We start from the raw sequence: 18459 nt of genomic DNA, 5'->3' as shown, positions 1-18459 counted from the left end.
CAGAAGGACAGACAGGGTCTAGAGTAGGGAATTTCCGAGGCGCGGTCTCTCTGGGGAGAGTGGCATTTTCTCCCCCTCCACGCCCCTTATCTCCCCTCACCCTGAGCCCTCTGGCCTCTGCTTCAACCCTGTGATGTATGATGTGGTCCCTGCCCTGTTCCACCGCAGGCCTCTTGCCCCTGCGAGCTCCTCTCTGACCCTGTTCAGCTGCGTTCTCACTCCGTCCTTCTCCGCACTCGGTCGGATCCCCCCATGATGACGTCTTCCTTCCTCCTGGAGGACCTGCCCTCCCCTAAGCCTCCCCCGCCCCGGCCTCCACTGCCTGTGCTCAGTGGCCCTGTAACCTGGATGCCACCTGTGGCTTTCCTTTCCCCATTTCCAGTCAGAGCAGGAGAGGTGCCAGTGCCCCTGGGTGACCCCCTTCAGGCTCAAGAAATTTGGGAACGTGTCCCTCCCCCTTTTGCCCCAGCTAAGGAAGTTGCCTTTTCTGAAATTTGTAGAGCACAACCATAACCTGCAGTCCCAGACCCCCTCTCCTTGGTGATCGGACCCCTTCCCAGGAGTCACTCCTGTTTTCCATTCTCACTTCCACAGCCTATGGAACAGCCCTTCTCTTATGAGTCCCAGGTCTCACCCTTTATCTGGTGGCCACTGATTACATGTTCTCTTCCCTCCTGGAGTAAGTACTGCGTGTAGATTATCTAGCATGAGATGACACCTATATAGTGCATTCCAGACGCCAGTCCTGAGTGTTCTATATGTATCAGGTAGCTTATTCCTCATGACCGCCAACCCAGTAGCCATCGTTATGACCCCTTTTTACAGGCACAGAAAATAAGACTGGAAAGGTTGAGTGTCATTCCCAGGGTCACTGGTTAGTAAGTGGAAAGATTGGATTTGAACCCAAGCACTCTGGCTCTGCTTTGTTCTGTGACGTGTATCCTCATGATCATCCCTATGTAACAACTAAAGGGAGTGAGCCATCATGGGGCTGGGACTCACCTGTGGCCCATGTGACTACTGAGCCCCCAGGATGGTCACCTCACACCCAGCCTGCTTCCCGCTGGGGTGCATCCTGGGGCTGTACAGACGTGTATGGATACAGACTCTGCCCAGTCTACAACCGTTTCTGTGTGTTCTCATTGTCACTAAGATTCTGACACCCACTCACTCAACATGTTCCTAAGCTGAGAGATGCCTCCATGGGGTCTCACAAAATATTTATTTATTCATCATTCTTCACTTCCTTTGTCCCTATTTTTGAGGGAGCAATTTGCTTCTTTATCAAGTGTATTTCTTTTACTCCTGAGAAAGGAGGTAGCTCTCCTCAGCATGTGGTCACCTGGCTGACCCGCGGAATTCGTCATCACGTTTGCCTTCATGACACCGCGTTGCGTGAACATGGTCAGCGTTGCCCTAAGGGTTTCTGATCTGCATGCTCTTCTCCTGCTGGGTGTTTTGGGCAGATGCCTCTGGTATTGGACATTCAGCTCTTGAGTGACATCATCCAGAGCTGTCACTTTACAAAAGAGGGCATCGTGCTGTCATTTTCTTGTATTTTCCCTCAAGAACGAACAGACTGCTTCTCACCCACAGTGAAGATGGGGAACGGAAATGATGAGAGATTTTTTTTCCTAGATTCAGACTCACACCATGCTTCCTGTTCATTTGCACACATTTGCTGGGGGCCTGTCTCAGGAGCCCAATGCAGGTGTCGTCCCCCGAGTCAGTAAGTCTGGTGTCAGATGTACACGCATACACAGAAATGTAAATGCAACACGCTGTGGTGATTTGGTGAACAAAACGCTGTGTGATGCAATAGTCATCAAATGTTTTTGGGTGTCTGTGTAGTCGCAGGGTGTTGAGCTGGAGAGATGAATAAGGCATGAACCCTAAAGAACAAATCAGAAATTATATGAGAGACTGTAAGTGCTGAACGCAGTTGGGGTTATGAGGAGACAACACTAGCCCAGTGTTTTAGGTGATGGATTGCTGGGATGGCTTCGTGGAAGAAGAGGCATTTCAACCAAGTGTATTCATGGGAGGTGACTCAACTATGCATGTGTTTCTGGTGCTGGGAGAGACCTGGATGTAAACAGCACATAACGAGTTTGACAAGAGCTGGACTGTCACACAGGCTCAGGGTGAATAGCGGGGTATCCACTTGAAGACGGTCTTTGGGGTTAAACCAAGGAAGACTTAAATGCTGGGGTGAAAAGTTAGGGAACAAAGGGAAGGAATGAGAAACAGGAGCAGGCATGGCAATTAAAAGGCGATTTTTGTTCTTTAGCTGGAGGTTAATTAAGATGGACTGGAGTCGGCTGGGGACAGGGTGTGTGGGGAAGAAAGCATTGGTGGGGGGCTTTGCAGAACAATATAATAGAGCTTGACAGCCGACTGGTCCGGGGAGTCAGGGAGGGAGGAGCCATCGTGGTCACTAACCCTCTGGTCTGGGAGATGGAAGATGGGGCTGTTGGGGAGAAATCGGGGCACTGGGATGGCTGAGAGAGGGGGGAGCGGGGACATGTCTCTGTGAGCCCCAGGAGCTGCCAGGGGGCTTCATAAGGAAGAAACTGCTCTGTGTTCTGCCCTGTGCCCTTCGCCCTGGCAGGAGCCAGGGAAAGAAGCCTAAAGGTGGTGGTGACGGCTGACTCTTGGGAGACAGAGGGAGAGGATAGCCAGGCTCTTCACACCTTTGTGTCACTGTTTGTGAACACGGATGTGACAGGTCGGGGCCCTCATCCATACTCTTACATCTATTGAAACGTTACAAAACTCAGGCCATTTGCCAGGTGCTTTTTGTGCATTATCTCCTTTAATCCTTACAATGTGATAGCTATGAGTTTACCCACTTCAACCTAAAGAAACTCAGACCTAAAGAATTTAGGCGGTTGGCTCAGAACACAGAGTTACAAATGAAAGAAGCAGTTTTCAGACTCAATGCTTGACTCCTGAGTTCCTTATTCCTTTCATAATACGGCTGCCATCCCCAGTCACCTGACCCCAAACTGATGGATCGACAGAGCGCTGTGGCAGGGGAGTGGACCCTTCTGTTGCATCTACTGAGAAAACAGACTCCCCTCTTCCTGAAACACAGACCGAACCCCTCGGATGTGACAGCTGAGATTTAGAGTCAAACTCGTAACGCCACCTCTAGGACCTTGTAAAAGTTCTTTCACATTTCTGAAAGTTGGTTTTTCCCTTAATGGGGACAATCATACATATTTTGTAATACTGTGAAAAGAAGTAGACGGATACACCAGTCATTTTCCCACCTGAGGCCGTGATGTCCTCTTTTCCCGAGATAAATGCGTGGTTTACTCCCTCAGTTCTCTCAACAGTCACCGCTCCAGAGGCGTCTCCAGTATCTAGTCCACCCGCCCAGAGCAGCAGAAGAGCCCCTGGAGGTTAGCTGGCATCACGGCCACCTGGAAATAAGAATGCATTTTCCAGCTCTCATGACCAACGGCTACGTGTGGGCACAGAGATAATAGAAGAGGTGCCCGAAACGTCAAGGATCTGACTTTGTAGGAAAGGGCGTGCACGTTTCCTGCCCCTCCCTCCCTCCCTTCCCCTCTCCCTCCCTTCCTTCCTCCCTCCCTCCCTCCCTTCCTTCCTTCCTCCCTCCCTCCCTTCCCCTCTCCCTCCCTCCCTCCCTCCCTTCCTCCCTCCTTCCCTCCTTCCCTCCCTTCCTTCCTTCCTTCCTCCCTCTCTCCCTTCCTCCCTCCCTCCCTCCCTCCCCCTCTCCCTCCCTTCCCCTCTCCCTCCCTCCCTTCCTTCCTCCCTCCCTCCCTTCCCCTCTCCATCCCTCCCTCCCTCCCTCCTTTCCTCCCTCCCTTCCTTCCAACCTGAATGCAAATGTGATGGTTAGAGATGAAGCAACCTCAGCAATGGAGGCCTGTGAGCAGAGCAATGGGACAGAATGGGCCAAAGGAAGGCCTTACCCCTCTGCACTGGCTGACCTCAGCTATAAGCTTGCTCATATCCTGCTGCTTTGGGTTTTCTGTCACTCATCTGTAAATCTGAACAGACATACTCTGACAAGTGAAACACATCATTGGTGTGTTTACCTGATTATTTTCAACTTCTTCCCAATGGAATATAAATCTCCTGAGGGTAGACCTTTGTTTCTGTTTATTACTGTATGTCTGACATTTGGGACAGTGCCCGATACATGACACATGCTCAGGGTATTTGTTGAACAAATAAATAAATGAGTGAATGAATGCAAAGTCCAGAGTGCATGGGGGGTCTTTACTAAACGCTATCTTCTTCCAGTTTCTACGACTGGTCTTTGAAAGAGGAATCAGAGGAGGCTGTGGAGCATTTGGGGTCTGTCCAGCTTGATGAACAACTACTAATAACAACAATCAACCCCTTTGATAAAGACTTCCATTCCGAGCCCACTGATCTCTGGGCGGGGTGAAATCTGCTTTTCTCTCAGAAGCTTCTGTGTTATTCATCCTCCGTTGGCTGCTTTTAGAAACAGGCTCTGTCTTACTCAGTGTCCCCATTAACAGGAACCATCAGGTGCGTGATTCAGTTCTAATTGCTGCCACAGCCTTGGCAGTATTTTCCTGTCACTTCCCTGCGGGGTAGCCAGACTCAGCACGGATGCACCCTGACCTGCCAAGAACTAATGTGCAATGCAGACAGCGAAAACATGCCTCCAAAGCTTAGTGTGCACCACGGGATGGTGAGTTCTGATTCTAAACACAGTCTCAGCAAGAGAAGACCCAGCTTAGCCAAGGAAATGGAGTTCTCTTAGGTCAGAACTATATTTCTGTTTTCAAATAATTCAAGATTGGAGTTTGGGAAGTTTATTTACTCTGGGTTCAGTTAGCTTAACATTTAGGTGTGTGTGTGCACTCAGAGAAAAATGCATGAACTTGCAACATTTCATGGTTTCATAGTTGAGAAGCATTTTACAAGTTTGATTTGGGGTTCTCTTTTATCAAAAGCATTAAAAATTTTTTCCCCTGAGTTAGATTTTGTTACATAGAGCAGCAAAATGAAGTTTATAAGATTCAGTGGTTTTTACAATTATCATTCGTCCTCCTGAAGCTGCAGGTTGGTGGCTCTTTCCCAACTGTCTCTCATCCTTCTCCTGGGATCAGCCTCCGAGCAGTGGGGCTACGAGAACAGAATGGCCAAACTGCACAAGTACGATTCAAGCCTGAGGTCACATCACACCTGCCAAACCAAGTCACGTGGCTAAAGAAAAAGAGTAGAAAAGTAGTCCCACCTCTTAGGGCAAGAACACAGCAAGGTTATGTGGTGAAGGGTGTGGGCCTGGGAGGGTGCAGAGAGTTGGGGCCATGGTTACAAACTACTACGATCCCGAACATTGGTCACTAATTTTTTTTTAAACAGTGGCCATCCTCTTTCTTTGCTTTTTAACGGATGAATTGAGATATACTTCACCTGTCCTGTAACTCTCCCATATATAGTGTATAATTCAGTGCTATTCAGTGTATTCACAATTATGTGCAGCCATCTCCACAGCCAATTTTAGAACATTTTCATCACCTCAGAAAGAAACCCTATCCCTTTAGCTATCCCTCTTCTATTCATTCCAGTTCTAAGCCCTCACTGGTCTATTTTCTGTCTATTATTGACATATTAATGGAATTACATAGTGTGTGGTCTTTTCTGACTGGCAGCTTTCACTTAGCATAATACTTTAAAGTTCATCCATGTTATCAGTACTTCATTTCTTTTTATGGCCAAATAATATACAACACTTTGTTTATCCATTGTCAATGGGCAATGGATTGTCAATTGGATTGTTTCCACCTTTTGGCTATTATGCATTCTGTTGCCATAAACAATCAGGTATGAGTTTTCGTATGGACATATCTTTTTATTTCTTTGGGCATATACCTTGGAGTGAAATTGTTGGGTCATATAGTAACTCTGTGCTTAACCATTGAAGGAACTGTCAGACTGTTTTCCAAATTGGCTGCACCATTTTACATTCCTGAAAACAGTGAATGAAGGTTCCATTTTCTCTACATCCTTACTGTTACTTTAATTATCTGACTTTTCATTCCACCATCCCAATGAATGTTAAGTACTATCTCACTGTGATTTTGAGTTGCATTTCTCTGATGACTAATGATGTTGAACATATGTCCATGTGCTTGTTGCCCATTTGAATGTCTTCTGTGGAGAAATGTCTATTCATATCTTTTACCCATTTAAAAGAAATTAGGTTGTCTTTTTATTATGGATTTGAAAGAGTTGCATACTCTGGGCACAAGTCCCTTTTCAGATAGATGATTTGCAGATATTGTCTCTTGATACATGGTTTGCCTTTTCACTTTGATAACATCCTTAGAAGCACAGATGTTTTTAATTTTGAAAAGGCCCAACGTATCTATTGTTTCTTTTGTTTTTCATGTTTTTTGTGTCATATCTGAGAATCCGTTGTGAAATCAGAGACAATGAAGACTTTCCACTATGCATGATTCTAAGAGTTTCATCATTTTAACATTTACATTTAGATATTTGATCCATTTTGCATAAGCTTTGGTATCAACTGTGGGCATTGAATGCGCATCCAGCTCTCTCAGAACTATTTGATGAAAAGATGATTCTTCCATTGAACGGTCCAGGCCACCTTGTCAGAAATCAGTTGGCCACAGGCCCACAGGCTTATTTCTGGACCGAATTCTGTTTCATTGACCCATGTATCTATCCTGATGCTACCACTCTGTCTTGATCACTGCTTTCAAGTAAGTTTTGAAATTAGTGTTAGTCCTTGAGCTTTTTCCTCTTTTGTAAGATTGTTTTAGCTAAGCTAAGTCCACTGCAATTCCATTTGTATTTTAGAATCAGCTTGTAATTTCCACAGAGAATTCAACATGGATTCTCACAGAGATTATGTTGAATCTCTAGACCAATTTGAGGAGTATTGCCATCTTAACAATGTTAAGTCCTCTGAGTCATGAACATGGTGTGCTTTTCTGCTTATTTAAATCTTCTTTAATTTCTTTTAACAATGTTTTCTAGTTATAAAATATAAATTCTGCATTTCTTTTGTTAAATTTAATCTTAAGTGTTTTATTTATTTTGATTCTATTATAAATGGAATTTTTTAAAAATTTCATTTTCTAAGCGTTCGTTGCAAGCGTGTAGAAATACAGTTCATTTTTATGCATTGCTCTTGTATCTTGCAACCTTGCTGGACATATTTATGAGTTCCTACAGTATTTAGTGGATTCCTTAGGCATTTGTATATATATGCTCATGCCGTTTATAAATGTAATTTTACTTCTTCCTTTTCAATATGGATGCATTTTATTTATTTTTCTTACAAAATTGCTCTAGGTAGAAAATTCCCTTTTATTCTTGCATTGTTGAGTGTTTTTAATCATAAAAAAGTGTTGGCTTTTGCCAAATGTTTTCTCTGCATCTATTAAGATGATCATATTCTATTACATTAGCTGATTTTCAGATGTTAAACCAACCTTGCATTCCTAGGATAAATCACACTTGGTCATGGTATGTAATTGTTTCTTATGTCCAGTTTGTTAGTATTTTGTTGAGCATTTTTGTGTCCATGTTCATAACAGATATTAGTCTCTAGTTTGTTTTTGTTTTTCTCTTTTGATACTTTTACCTGGTTTGGTATCCTGGTAATACTGGCCTCATAAAATCAGTGGGGAAATGTTCTTTTCTATTTTTTAGAAGAATTTATGATCCCAATTAACAGTTTCTTTGATATAGATCATCTAGTTTTTAATTCATGTTTGGAGGCACCCAGGGTAATACTGAGAAAATATTTACTGTCTTGATGACTTGTTTTCACAACCCATATATCATTAGGGTCTTCTGTGACCACGGGAAATGGGAATACCTGCCTGATTTCATGGCAGCTAGGGTTCAGAGTCCCCTGTCCAAGGGGCCCTGTGAGTTCCTGGTGCATCATCACCTTGTCACATGCCCCACTGTCTCTCTGCACCTAGGGGACCCCACCTCGTGTGCCTGCTGCTGGGCCTGGGACTACGTCGGCTCAGCTGTGTGCCCCTCTCATTATTCACCCCCACAAACACGTTAAGCTCCAGTGTTCTGTGAACTTCGTCTTCTTCCTGATGTTGTTGAACGTGGAGTTGAGGGGGAGGCGGGCACAGCACAGCACAGAGCTTCCTGTCCACTTGGTCCCATCCTGCACCCTCTGTTGCTCGCTGGCCAGACTCCTCTGGTGGCCAACTTTCGCCCTGGGTCTGGCTTCTTGAAACATTTTCTCAGCAAAGGGAGGGAGGCTGCCTCTTACTTCCTCTCTGCTAAGAAAATCATTCATTTTCCTCATTATTTCATTATTGTTTTAAAGCCTGTATTACATGGGATCTGACTGGAGTCCACAGAGATTATCTGGGAAACGAAATTCAGAAGAGCTTTAATTGCATCTTCTGAGAGGATCATCCCTTCTATGCCCTCTCCACACCTCCAGACCGCGGCCAGTCAGAATCAAGTGCATTTGCTTGTGGGAGGGGAGCTGAGCCCTCGCCCTGCCCTGAAGGGCTTTATGAAGCCATGATCACTGCCCACAGGGCAGCTGAGCAGAGTGCAGGCTCTGAGGTTCCCCATCTTAACGATGCTATTTCCCTCCCGAGGTCTCACCTGTGAGTGCTTGGGCCATCTCTCCAGGCAGCACTCACACAGCCGGGAGGAAAATTGCCCTGGCCTTTTTCCATGGGGCATTTGCTTAATTATGTTGAAAGGCTCAGAGAGAAAAATCAAGGTAAGAATGACTACTTTAGTTCCCACCGCCTCTGCGGGGACGGTGGTGTGAGCACAGTGTGGCGGCTGAGTCTGTTAGCAGGCAGACCCCCAGGGTTTGCCGTGTTATGAAGTCTGATGTGACAGGACATCCATCCAGCTGCTCGAAATGTCTCCTTTTCCCAAAGACTCTTCCCTTCTCTTACTGACATCACCCAGGATGGACAGATACCTAAACCACAGAAATGCCATTCTCTTTCAGGATCAGGCTTCTGATTGTGTTTGCTTTAGGAAAACGTGCCACTCTGTAACATTTCCAAGTTAGGACCTGCGTTTCCTACTGAGATTCAGTGGGGCTGGGCCTGGAATCCCACCCAATGATAGGACATTTGTTTTCTGTTTGTTTTCAGATGGCTTATGTCGTTTTCTACTAAACTGAACCAACCTGCTCAGTGAAATAATTTTTGTAGTTTCCTATTGGCCCCTACTTTTATTTATTTATTTATTTATTGTGGTACATGGGCCTCTCACTGTTGTGGCCTCTTCTGTTGTGGAGCACAGGCTCCGGATGCACAGGCTCAGTGGTCATGGCTCACAGGCCCAGCCTCTCTGCGGCATGTGGGATCTTCCCAGACCGGGGCACGAACCCGTGTCCCCTGCATCGGCAGGCGGACTCTCAACCACTGTGCCACCAGAGAAGCCCTTGGCCCCTACTTTTATGCAGGAGGATTATTACACATTTAGAAGCTTTTTAATGCTTCTATTGATCAGAAAATCCCATAAATAATTTATTTCAACAATAAAGACCTCTGTTGACTCCCCCCTCCACACTCTGAGTGAAAGTTATCTTCTGTTACTCAGAGTGGAAATCATGGTGTTAGGGTTTCAACTTTATGGATAATAGTTAAACTTATATCTCAAGTTTCTCTTTAAAAATGAAAAGAATAAAGAAAAAAAAGAAATGTCTACTTATCAGGACTGAGAAATATAGAAAATCACATGTACTATTACCAGCCTTAAAATGTATCTTTTATCTATCTAGATTCTAAGGCATTTCTGAAATGAAGAAAAATGTTGAGAGATCGTGAAAAAAATGCAGGAAGCTGGATGAGGGCCCTGGTCTTAAGCTGAAATCTCAGCACCCTGAAAACAACATGGTCCATGGTGCTGGCTGGGCAGGTGACAGGGGTCTAGTACTGCAGAAGTGGGTGCTTACTTTACCATCCTGCCGACCTGACTATTGCCCCATGCTTTAAAAATGGTCCTTTTCCATTCTCCCCCAAAGAAAAGAAAACCTACAGAAATATTCAGCTCATTTTGCTTTTCAATTAGGAGAGAAATTCTAACAAAAAGTTTAATCCACTCACTGATTCATCAAACAGTACCTGGACACCAGGCAGGAGAGCTGATGGGCCTTGTCTTTGAGCAGCTTTGCTGTAGCAACTGATCAACTAGGAGGATGCTCCACACATGGGGATGCACAGGAGAAGGGCATCCTGACCCCGAGAGCTCAAGGGAATCTTTGGAGGCAAAGGCCTCCACAACCAGCATAGGACCTTGCACATGGAGCACCAAATCAACATGTTGAATAAATGGAGAAAAGGGATCAGGTATGAACAGAATGAAAAGCCAAAAGAGAGGGCATCAGGTCGTAGAGAGCCTGGCGGGCTGAGCCCAAGAGTTTGACTTTCTTTATTTTTTTAAAATTTTATTGGAGTTTAGTTGATTTACCATGTTGTGTTAGTTTCTGCTGTACAGCAAAGCGACTCAGTTATACATGTATATATATCCTTTCTTTTCATATTATTTTCCATTATGGATTATTGCAGGATATTGAATAGAGTTCCCTGTGCTCTACAGTAGGACCTTGTGGTTTATCTCTTCTCTTTATGTAATAGTTGCCTCAGGAGTTTGACGTCAGAGGGAAGATGTCCAATCTTTCAGTGAAGGCTGTGTGGCCTCCAAGTTCTGAGACAGTTCTGCTGGCCTTTGCTTGTGGCAGCTTTGACCTGTGCTCTGAATTCTGGATCTGTGGCTGGTGGGGTCATTTAGGAACCTGGCACCCTGGCTGTAGAGAGGAATCTTCATGCTCAGAGGTATGTTAACATGGATCAACCTTCTCTTCACTGTGAGGCCGTGTCACCTGCCCCCCGAGATCTTGCCTTTAAACTCAGAAGCTCACAGATGCTCTTTCCAAAGTCCCTTTTTTCCCTGGGAGGAATGCTGGTTCCAGCTGCCAAGGGCTGCTTTTCATTCATTAGCTGTCAGAGGCTCTCTCTCTCTTTTTTTTTTTTAACATCTTTATTGGAGTATAATTGCTGTACAATGGTGTGTTAGTTTCTGCATTATAACAAAGTGAATCAGTTATACATAAACATATATCTCCATATCTCCTCCCTCTTGCGTCTCCCTCCCTCCCACCCTCTCCCTCCCACCCCTCTAGGTGGTCACAAAGCACCGAGCTGATCTCCCTGTGCTATGCGGCTGCTTCCCACTAGCTATCTATTTTACATTTGGTAGTGTATATATGTACATACCACTCTCTCACTTTGTCCCAGCTTACCCTTCCCCCTCTCCATATCCTCAAGTCCATTCTCTAGTAGGTCTGTGTCTTTATTCCCATCTTACCCCTAGGTTCTTCATGACTTTTTTTTTTCTTAGATTCCATATATATGTGTTAGCATACAGTATTTGTTTTTCTCTTTCTGACTTACTTCACGCTGTGTGACAGACTCTAGGTCCATCCACCTCACTACAAATAACTTAATTTCGTTTCTTTTTATGGCTGAATAATATTCCATTGTATATATGTGCCACATCTTCTTTATCCATTCATCTGTGATGGACACTTAGGTTTGCTTCCATGTCCTGGCTATTGTAAATAGAGCTGCAATGAACATTTTGGTACATGACTCTTTTTGAATTATGGTTTTCTCAGGGTATATGCCCAGTAGAGGGAGGCTCTCTTTATGTTAATGCCTTCCTTGCATACTTCTCAGGACCATTCGGATTTGCATCTGCAGTGGTTAGAAAGGTTTCTGAAACAGACTTAACTGAAGTGGAAGTAATAAAGGCCCTGGCCTTGGAGAGTCGTGGTTTTGAGTCAGAAGGCCTGGGTAGCCCGTCTCTGCTAGTGATAACCTGAGTCATGGTGAGAAGCCCAGACCTCTTTGGGGCTCACAGTATTATTATAAATATGTGATATGATATGATATCAAATATCATATGATCTAATCTAATCCTAATCTAGTCTAATATACAGTAATTCCCCTATATACCAACCTTCAGGTTGCGAACTTTCAAAGATGCGAACGTGTGTTCGCATGTCCAATCACATAAGTTAGTTCATGTGTCTGGCGTACATTGTCACGTGCGTGCATCCTCTACAAGTGGTTGTGCTTTTGTGTACTTTACTGTACAGGACTGTGTAGAGTACAGTAGTACAGTATCTTTATTTCAAGCCCAGGGTGTCTGGAAGCAGGCGTAAAAGTAGCAGTGATGTAGCTGGTACTGCTAAGAAAAGCCAGCTCTTGTACTATACTACTGTACTTTTCAAGGTACTGTACTGTAGATTAAAAATGTTTTCTTTATTTTTTGTGTTTGTTTTTTATGTGTTATTTGTGTGAAAAGTATTATAAACCTATTACAGTACAGTACTATATAGCCGATTTTGTTAGTTGTGTACCTAGACTAAATTAGTTGGACTTACAAACAAATTGGACTTATGAATGAGCTCTCGGAATGGAACTCATTTTTATGTAGGGGACTTACCATAATATATAATATAATATAATATAATATAATATAATATAATATAATATAATATAATTAATATAATATAATATAATATAATAAATATAATATAATATAATGAAGTACTTGATGTGAAAGTATTAATATCAAGAACACCATGCGCGTGGGTGATTAGAGAGGACTGTTTGGAGCTTGAATGTAACCAACAAGTATCCATCACTCAGCCAGCCCTCCTTATTCTCTCACTGGCTTTTAAAATACACGTGTGTATGTTTGTTATTCCATTAGTGCGTTGCCTGCTCCCCTGTTTTAGCATTTATTAGGTGTATTACACTGAATGTTTGTGGTACCTAAATGTATCCCAGCAGTGGTCGAATGCTTCTTACAGGTGCCTTCACTGGCAGATGACGCTGTTTATTATCTTTTTGTAATCACCGACTTTGCAAATGATGTGGGTGTGATCTGTTGTCTGGAAATGTGAGAGGGATGAGTGAATATATAAGCAAATGACTCCTTGGTTCCTTTGAAAGCTTTTAGACTGGAAAGCACATGAATCAAATAAATCCTTTGTGGAACTTAGATCATTGGCATAAATGTGTGTAGGTTATAGGCAGAAATGAGAAAGGAAGGCTAACATACATTAGATACTCGCATCGTGAATGAATTTGATAATCTGCAAAGATTCTCTTAGTTATTGAAGATGCTGTGCTTTTATAACTTTCTGTCTACATGTCTTGTTGAGTATTCTAGAGAGATCCTCAGGAATTTGCCAACCAATTTCAGAAACATATTCTCTTGAGTTTTTTTTTTTTTTAAGAACTGTGTAATTCAGATTCTCTAGAGTAAAGCTGAATTTTAAACATTAATATGTATATATTCTTATAGTGAGAACTTGTTAGACAATTATTGGAATTTAGTATGCATTTTTAAAAATGCATTAGGAAAATACGCCTGGAGGGCTGCCATTCCTGCGAATGTGAATTGGATCGTGGTGTGCGTGAAAGAGCAAAGACATCTCTGCTTACTCAGTGTTGCCTGTCACCCTTTTATTTTTTATGTAGCAAATGCGGCAAATGTTTGTCCTGATTTTTAAAGTTTATTTTATTGAAGTCTAGGTGCTTTACAATGTTGTGTTAATTTCTGCTGTACAGCACAGTGATTCTGCTATACATATATATATATATTATATATATATATTTTCATATTCTTTTCCATTGTGGTTTATCACAGGATATTGAATATAGTTCCCTGTGCTCTACAGTAGGACCTTGTTGCTTATCCATTCTGTATGTAATAGTTTGCATCTGCTCATCCCAAACTCCCACTCCATCCAACAACCCCCGCTTGGCAACCACAAGCGGGGGTTGTTCTCTATGTCTGTGAGTCTGTTTCTGTTTCATATATAGGTTCATTTGTGTCATATTTTAGATTCCACATATAAGCGATATCATATGATATTTGTCTTTCTCTGTCTTACTTCACTTAGTACGATAACCTCTAGGTCCACCTGTGTTCTGATTTTTCATTTACTTTGTCTAACTTCCCCAGATAAATTGTGAGCATCTTCACACCAAAGAAAGGGCTCCTTCATTCTGGCCACGTCCTGGGCAGAACCTTGGTTTCACTGCACACTTATTCACCTGCTTCCTCAGTGCCAGGCACTGTCTCACCTAAGCTACAGGGGTTCACGTGATCGGTTCTCTGACAGCCTCCTTGGGGAACTGGTTTCATGATCCCATTTTCTAGATGAGGGAACCGAGGTGGGAAAAATTGACTCCCTAGGGTCAGAGGTCTGGAGTGAGGACGGGGGTTGGCGAGAGGGGGCTGGATCACACCCAGGCTGTCCAGATGCTTTGACCTTTGCCCCCAGGATCGTCATCACCACCTGACCAGGAGCACCTCTCCATCCTTCAGCTGTCCCCCTCCAGCCTGTCCCCCCCCCCCAGGACAGCTGCGAGCTCTCTGACGGGCAGCAGCTCCTGAAGCAGCCCCTCCCCATGGGGGCCATTCAAGGATCTGGGCTTCAGCTCTTCCCTGTGGGGAATATTAAATGCGCACACGCCCGGGATGCTGTCGTGGACACAGAACAGGGACCCTTGTACCTCGGTAGCACCATGTCTGACACGGGCCCAGAGAAGGCAGGGCGACAGAACACACAAGTCCTGTGCAGACCTGGGCGGGGCTTGGCCTCAGAGAGACCCGAGAGCGAACTCAGGAGACCTGCGTCCCCGGCTGCTTTCACCGATGTCCTGTCCTCAGCAACCTCTCAGCCCTGAGTGGCCTGGAGACCGTTAGCTCGAAATAGCGGGAGGCCGTTGGAGTCACACACAGGTCTCGGGGGATCTGAAAGCAGGGCAGGAGGCTGTGACACAGAACCAGGACGAGGATCTCTGGGTGCTCGCAAGGCTGATCCATGTCTCTGAAGCGCGGCCACGCTACCTTTGGCCTCTTCTTCACCAGGTAGATTCACCAGAAAAGTGCTTTGCCCATAAACATGTTAGTCAACCTCACTTACAGAAAAGTTCCTTAAATGTAACCATCTCCCCAACAATGCTTTGTAAATGAAGGTGCTTGTAAGGCTCTGAGCATGCCTTTTTTCATCCATTCATTCATTCATTCAACTAATATTTATTAGTTCTAGGTACTTGGGGTACATATATCAGTGAAGAAAACCAATGAAAAATTGCTGACATCTTGATATATTTGTGTATTTGCTTTCACTAATGGATTTTTACTGAGATGCAGGGCATCTGGGGTATGCAGTAGAATAAACGCTCATGGTTTTGGGAAGCCCCATGCATTCTAGGAGGTCACTGTTTGAGGTTGTGTATGGTACGAACATAACCTCAGGTGTGGTCGCTCAGACCCCAGCAGACCTACCGCCCGCAACTCTGAAATGTCAGGCCGAGGGGCCCCTGTAGTCACAGGGCCCACAGGGTTAATTACAGTTAGGAGAATTGTTTTCTGTGATAAACGAATGTCTGGCTTCATCCCATAAGCAGCCCCTATTCCCTTCCATCCTTCCCAGCCACGCTGTCATCCCTTGAAGCTGGGATGTTCTCAGGGTCCGTCTCTAGCCCAGCTCTGACTTCTTAACTCAGTACTTTGCTTTCACACTTTCACCCTCCCTCTTGTATGGACTAGGTGTTGATTCCAGAATTTGCTGATTTTTTGAAAAGATAAATCAATCTCTGTGTCAGTGAATTACAGCAAACTGCATAAGTGACTTATAATTACTTCCTGAATATTCTATTTTTGAGAACACAAAATTTTCCAACAATTTGGAATAGTTACTTTCTTTTTCTGCTTTCCTGTGAAAATGGACTTAGAGTTTATCCATCTTAGGGCTATATAATAGTAACCTTATTTTTAGAATTCAACTCTCAGGTTTGGTGATGGTTATACAGTCAAGGTTTGGCGCTGCAATGAAGCAAATCAACACAATGCTGTTTCCAACTGCTTGAAGCTCTCTTTTCCAGGAATCCAGTTTAAGGTAGTGCTAATATTGTACATTACTTCTTTGTTTTGAGCTAAAAACATCTTATAAGTGTACTTGTCTTTTCCCCTGTTTTAATTCTTTGCTGTCAAAAGATATCGCTTATTGTTCTGGCATCATTGCAAAGTACAGGCCACACCTCTCCCCCCAAAATAGCAGGGTTGATGAATCTCACCTGACCTCGCTGAAGGATGACAAGCCTGCTTTTCCCCTTGTTGGGTCACCCAGAGCAGATGGTGGTTACTCATCCCCCCTTTTCTGTGGGAACAACTTCATCACACAGTTTGTTTTGTTGAGGATGGAAGATACAAAAGTTAATTTCTCCCATGCATTTGCTGTGGGGTGTGTAGGCTCAGGGATTTCAACATTAATTCACAGGAAAGGCCCTGGGCTTGAGATCACAACCCTCTACACACTTGATGCAAAGTGTGGTCCCTGAGCCAGCAGGTCTTCATCACCTGGGAGCAGGTGAGAGCTGCAGCATCTCAGTCCCCAGCATACTGACCCCAAATCAGCACTTTACCAAGGGGACCAGGCGATCCTTGTACACACAAACATCTGAGAAGCGCCATCTGCAGTTCTCCTGGATGACCCCATGATTCCAGTTTGTCATAACTTCTAATAGGTTGTAGTCCTTAAAGGAGCTACACATTGCGTGTCTATTTCATCCACGACCATTGGGTAAAATCCTACCCAGCGAGAAGCATGCTGTCCAAGTCACAGTGGTTCAAGGACCACTCTAAACTACCCCGTGAACCCGTTGTTGGGATCTCCATGTGCACCCGTGGAAATGAGGCTCAGAACAGTTAAACATCTCACCAGGAGTTGCTCACCTAATGGTGGGGACGGCCGGGTGCACCGGTGTGAGGTTCAGGTGTCTCTGTGCATCTCTGTGATGTCCCATATACCTCCTTCTTGTCAGCCATCGATAGGTGTCTTCTTCCCCCTAGAGGGGGCTTCCCAGGCTTGTGGCAAGGCGAGGGTGGGGGCAGAAAGGGGCAGAGAGGCCACCCCACCCAGGGGGAAACCTCTTATCAATATGCCTTGTGGTGAATTGTAGCCCATGACCATTCTCTGGAGACTCACAAAACTGACCCCCACACCCAGTTAGTATTTAAAGGTGTGGTTTGCAAAAAGATAATTTATTTGGCAGTTAAATATAGTGTGGTCAATTTTGCTTAAAAGACTCCTAATCCTGTGATCCAATCTTTTTTTTTTTTTTTTTGCTTTTAGGGGCAGCTCCTTAATTTACTGGAATACCATGTGCCTAAAAGATGGACATGCTTAGCCAGTTCTGGAGGACAATAAAAAATTCCTGAGGGCTTCCCTCGTGGTGCAGTGGTTGAGAGCCCACCTGCCGATGCAGGGGACACGGGTTCATGCCCCGGTCCGGGAAGATCCCACATGCTGCGGAGCGGCTAGGCCCTTGAGCCATGACCAATGAGCCTGTGCGTCCGGAGCCTGTGCTCCACAACGGGAGAGGCCACAACAATGAGAGGCCCGCGTACCGCAAAAAAAAAAAAAAAAAAAAAACTTCCTGAGTATCAAATATTACTCCACCAAGCAAACCCCTCTGGAGCAGGTCTGGTACCTTAAAGGCATCACCACGTTGTTTTTCTTGAGGCCTACTCCAGCCGATTTAAAAACGAGCCAGATTATACTTCTTGAGGTCACCATTTCTTTTATTAATCACCATTTGAGTTTGCAAAATTCTGCTAAAGATGGTGAGTGTGAGGGGCCCCAGTTATTGTGTGCTCTCCACTCAAGGTAAAGAGTCGACATTCAGGGCTTCCATCTGCTCATAATTTCATTGGTTGCTTGGTAAGCAGATCAGGCACTGTCAGCCTTCCCATCCCCACTTACCCACCGCCCCCCACCAATAATTAAAGGGGCTCCACTGAAAGTGAGCTGACTTTGGGAAGAAAAGTGCTTGGTTCCCTGAGTCCCAGAAGGTGAAATTAGATCACAGGTCAATCTAAAGCCGTGCTTAAGGCATCGAGAATTTCCTGATGATTTATTAATTTTCCAGAAATGTTTGTCATTCCTGGAGTTGGGTCCTCAGAAGACCTACCTGTTGAGGGTGATTTAGGAAGGGGTGCTATGAATGAATGGTTATGAGTCTTAGGAAAAGTTGGGCAGGGCTTGGAGAAGATGTTCCCTGTAATCGTTGAGAACAAAGGGTTGAGTGTGCCTCGAAGTTAATCATTTTCATCATTTCTTTCAGATATTTGTTAAATTTTGCAACTGAGCAGCAACAAACTGCACCACCTTCTGATCCGTCCACCGGTCGTGAGCACCCACAGAACCTGCCTGTCTAAGCGCTGAAGAAGACGTTGTTCAGAGAAATAAAACCTCGTCTTTTGTTATAATTAAGATTCAAAGATCAAAGGAGCGAGTGGGCCGCAGAGGAGCTGGAAGACGCAGGCCGGCCAGTCTCGTTCTCTCCTTCATTTTCTGTTTTGAAACTCTTTGTTAATTAAGAGTGA

General features: G+C 44.5%; 1 protein-coding gene across 1 annotated transcript in view; it reads left to right on the top strand.

The window, feature by feature from the left end:
- LOC309810772 (ATP-binding cassette sub-family A member 13-like) overlaps positions 1-17281 on the top strand; it is a gene marked incomplete at both ends in the record, with an annotated part of 199753 nt that extends 182472 nt beyond the window's left edge. Inside the window, 2 exon segments of the mRNA XM_082632984.1 lie at positions 15865-15970; positions 17207-17281. Of these exon segments, the coding sequence (XP_082489110.1) occupies positions 15865-15970; positions 17207-17281 (181 nt within the window).
- Between the last annotated feature and the right edge of the window lie 1178 nt (positions 17282-18459).

This window comes from Mesoplodon mirus (genome assembly GCF_964341445.2).
Source record: "Mesoplodon mirus genome assembly, chromosome: 9".
NCBI classification, from domain to species: Eukaryota; Metazoa; Chordata; class Mammalia; order Artiodactyla; family Ziphiidae; genus Mesoplodon; species Mesoplodon mirus.
The sequence above is the reverse complement of the archived record's forward strand: the minus strand, read 5'-3'. Positions and strand labels throughout refer to the sequence as shown.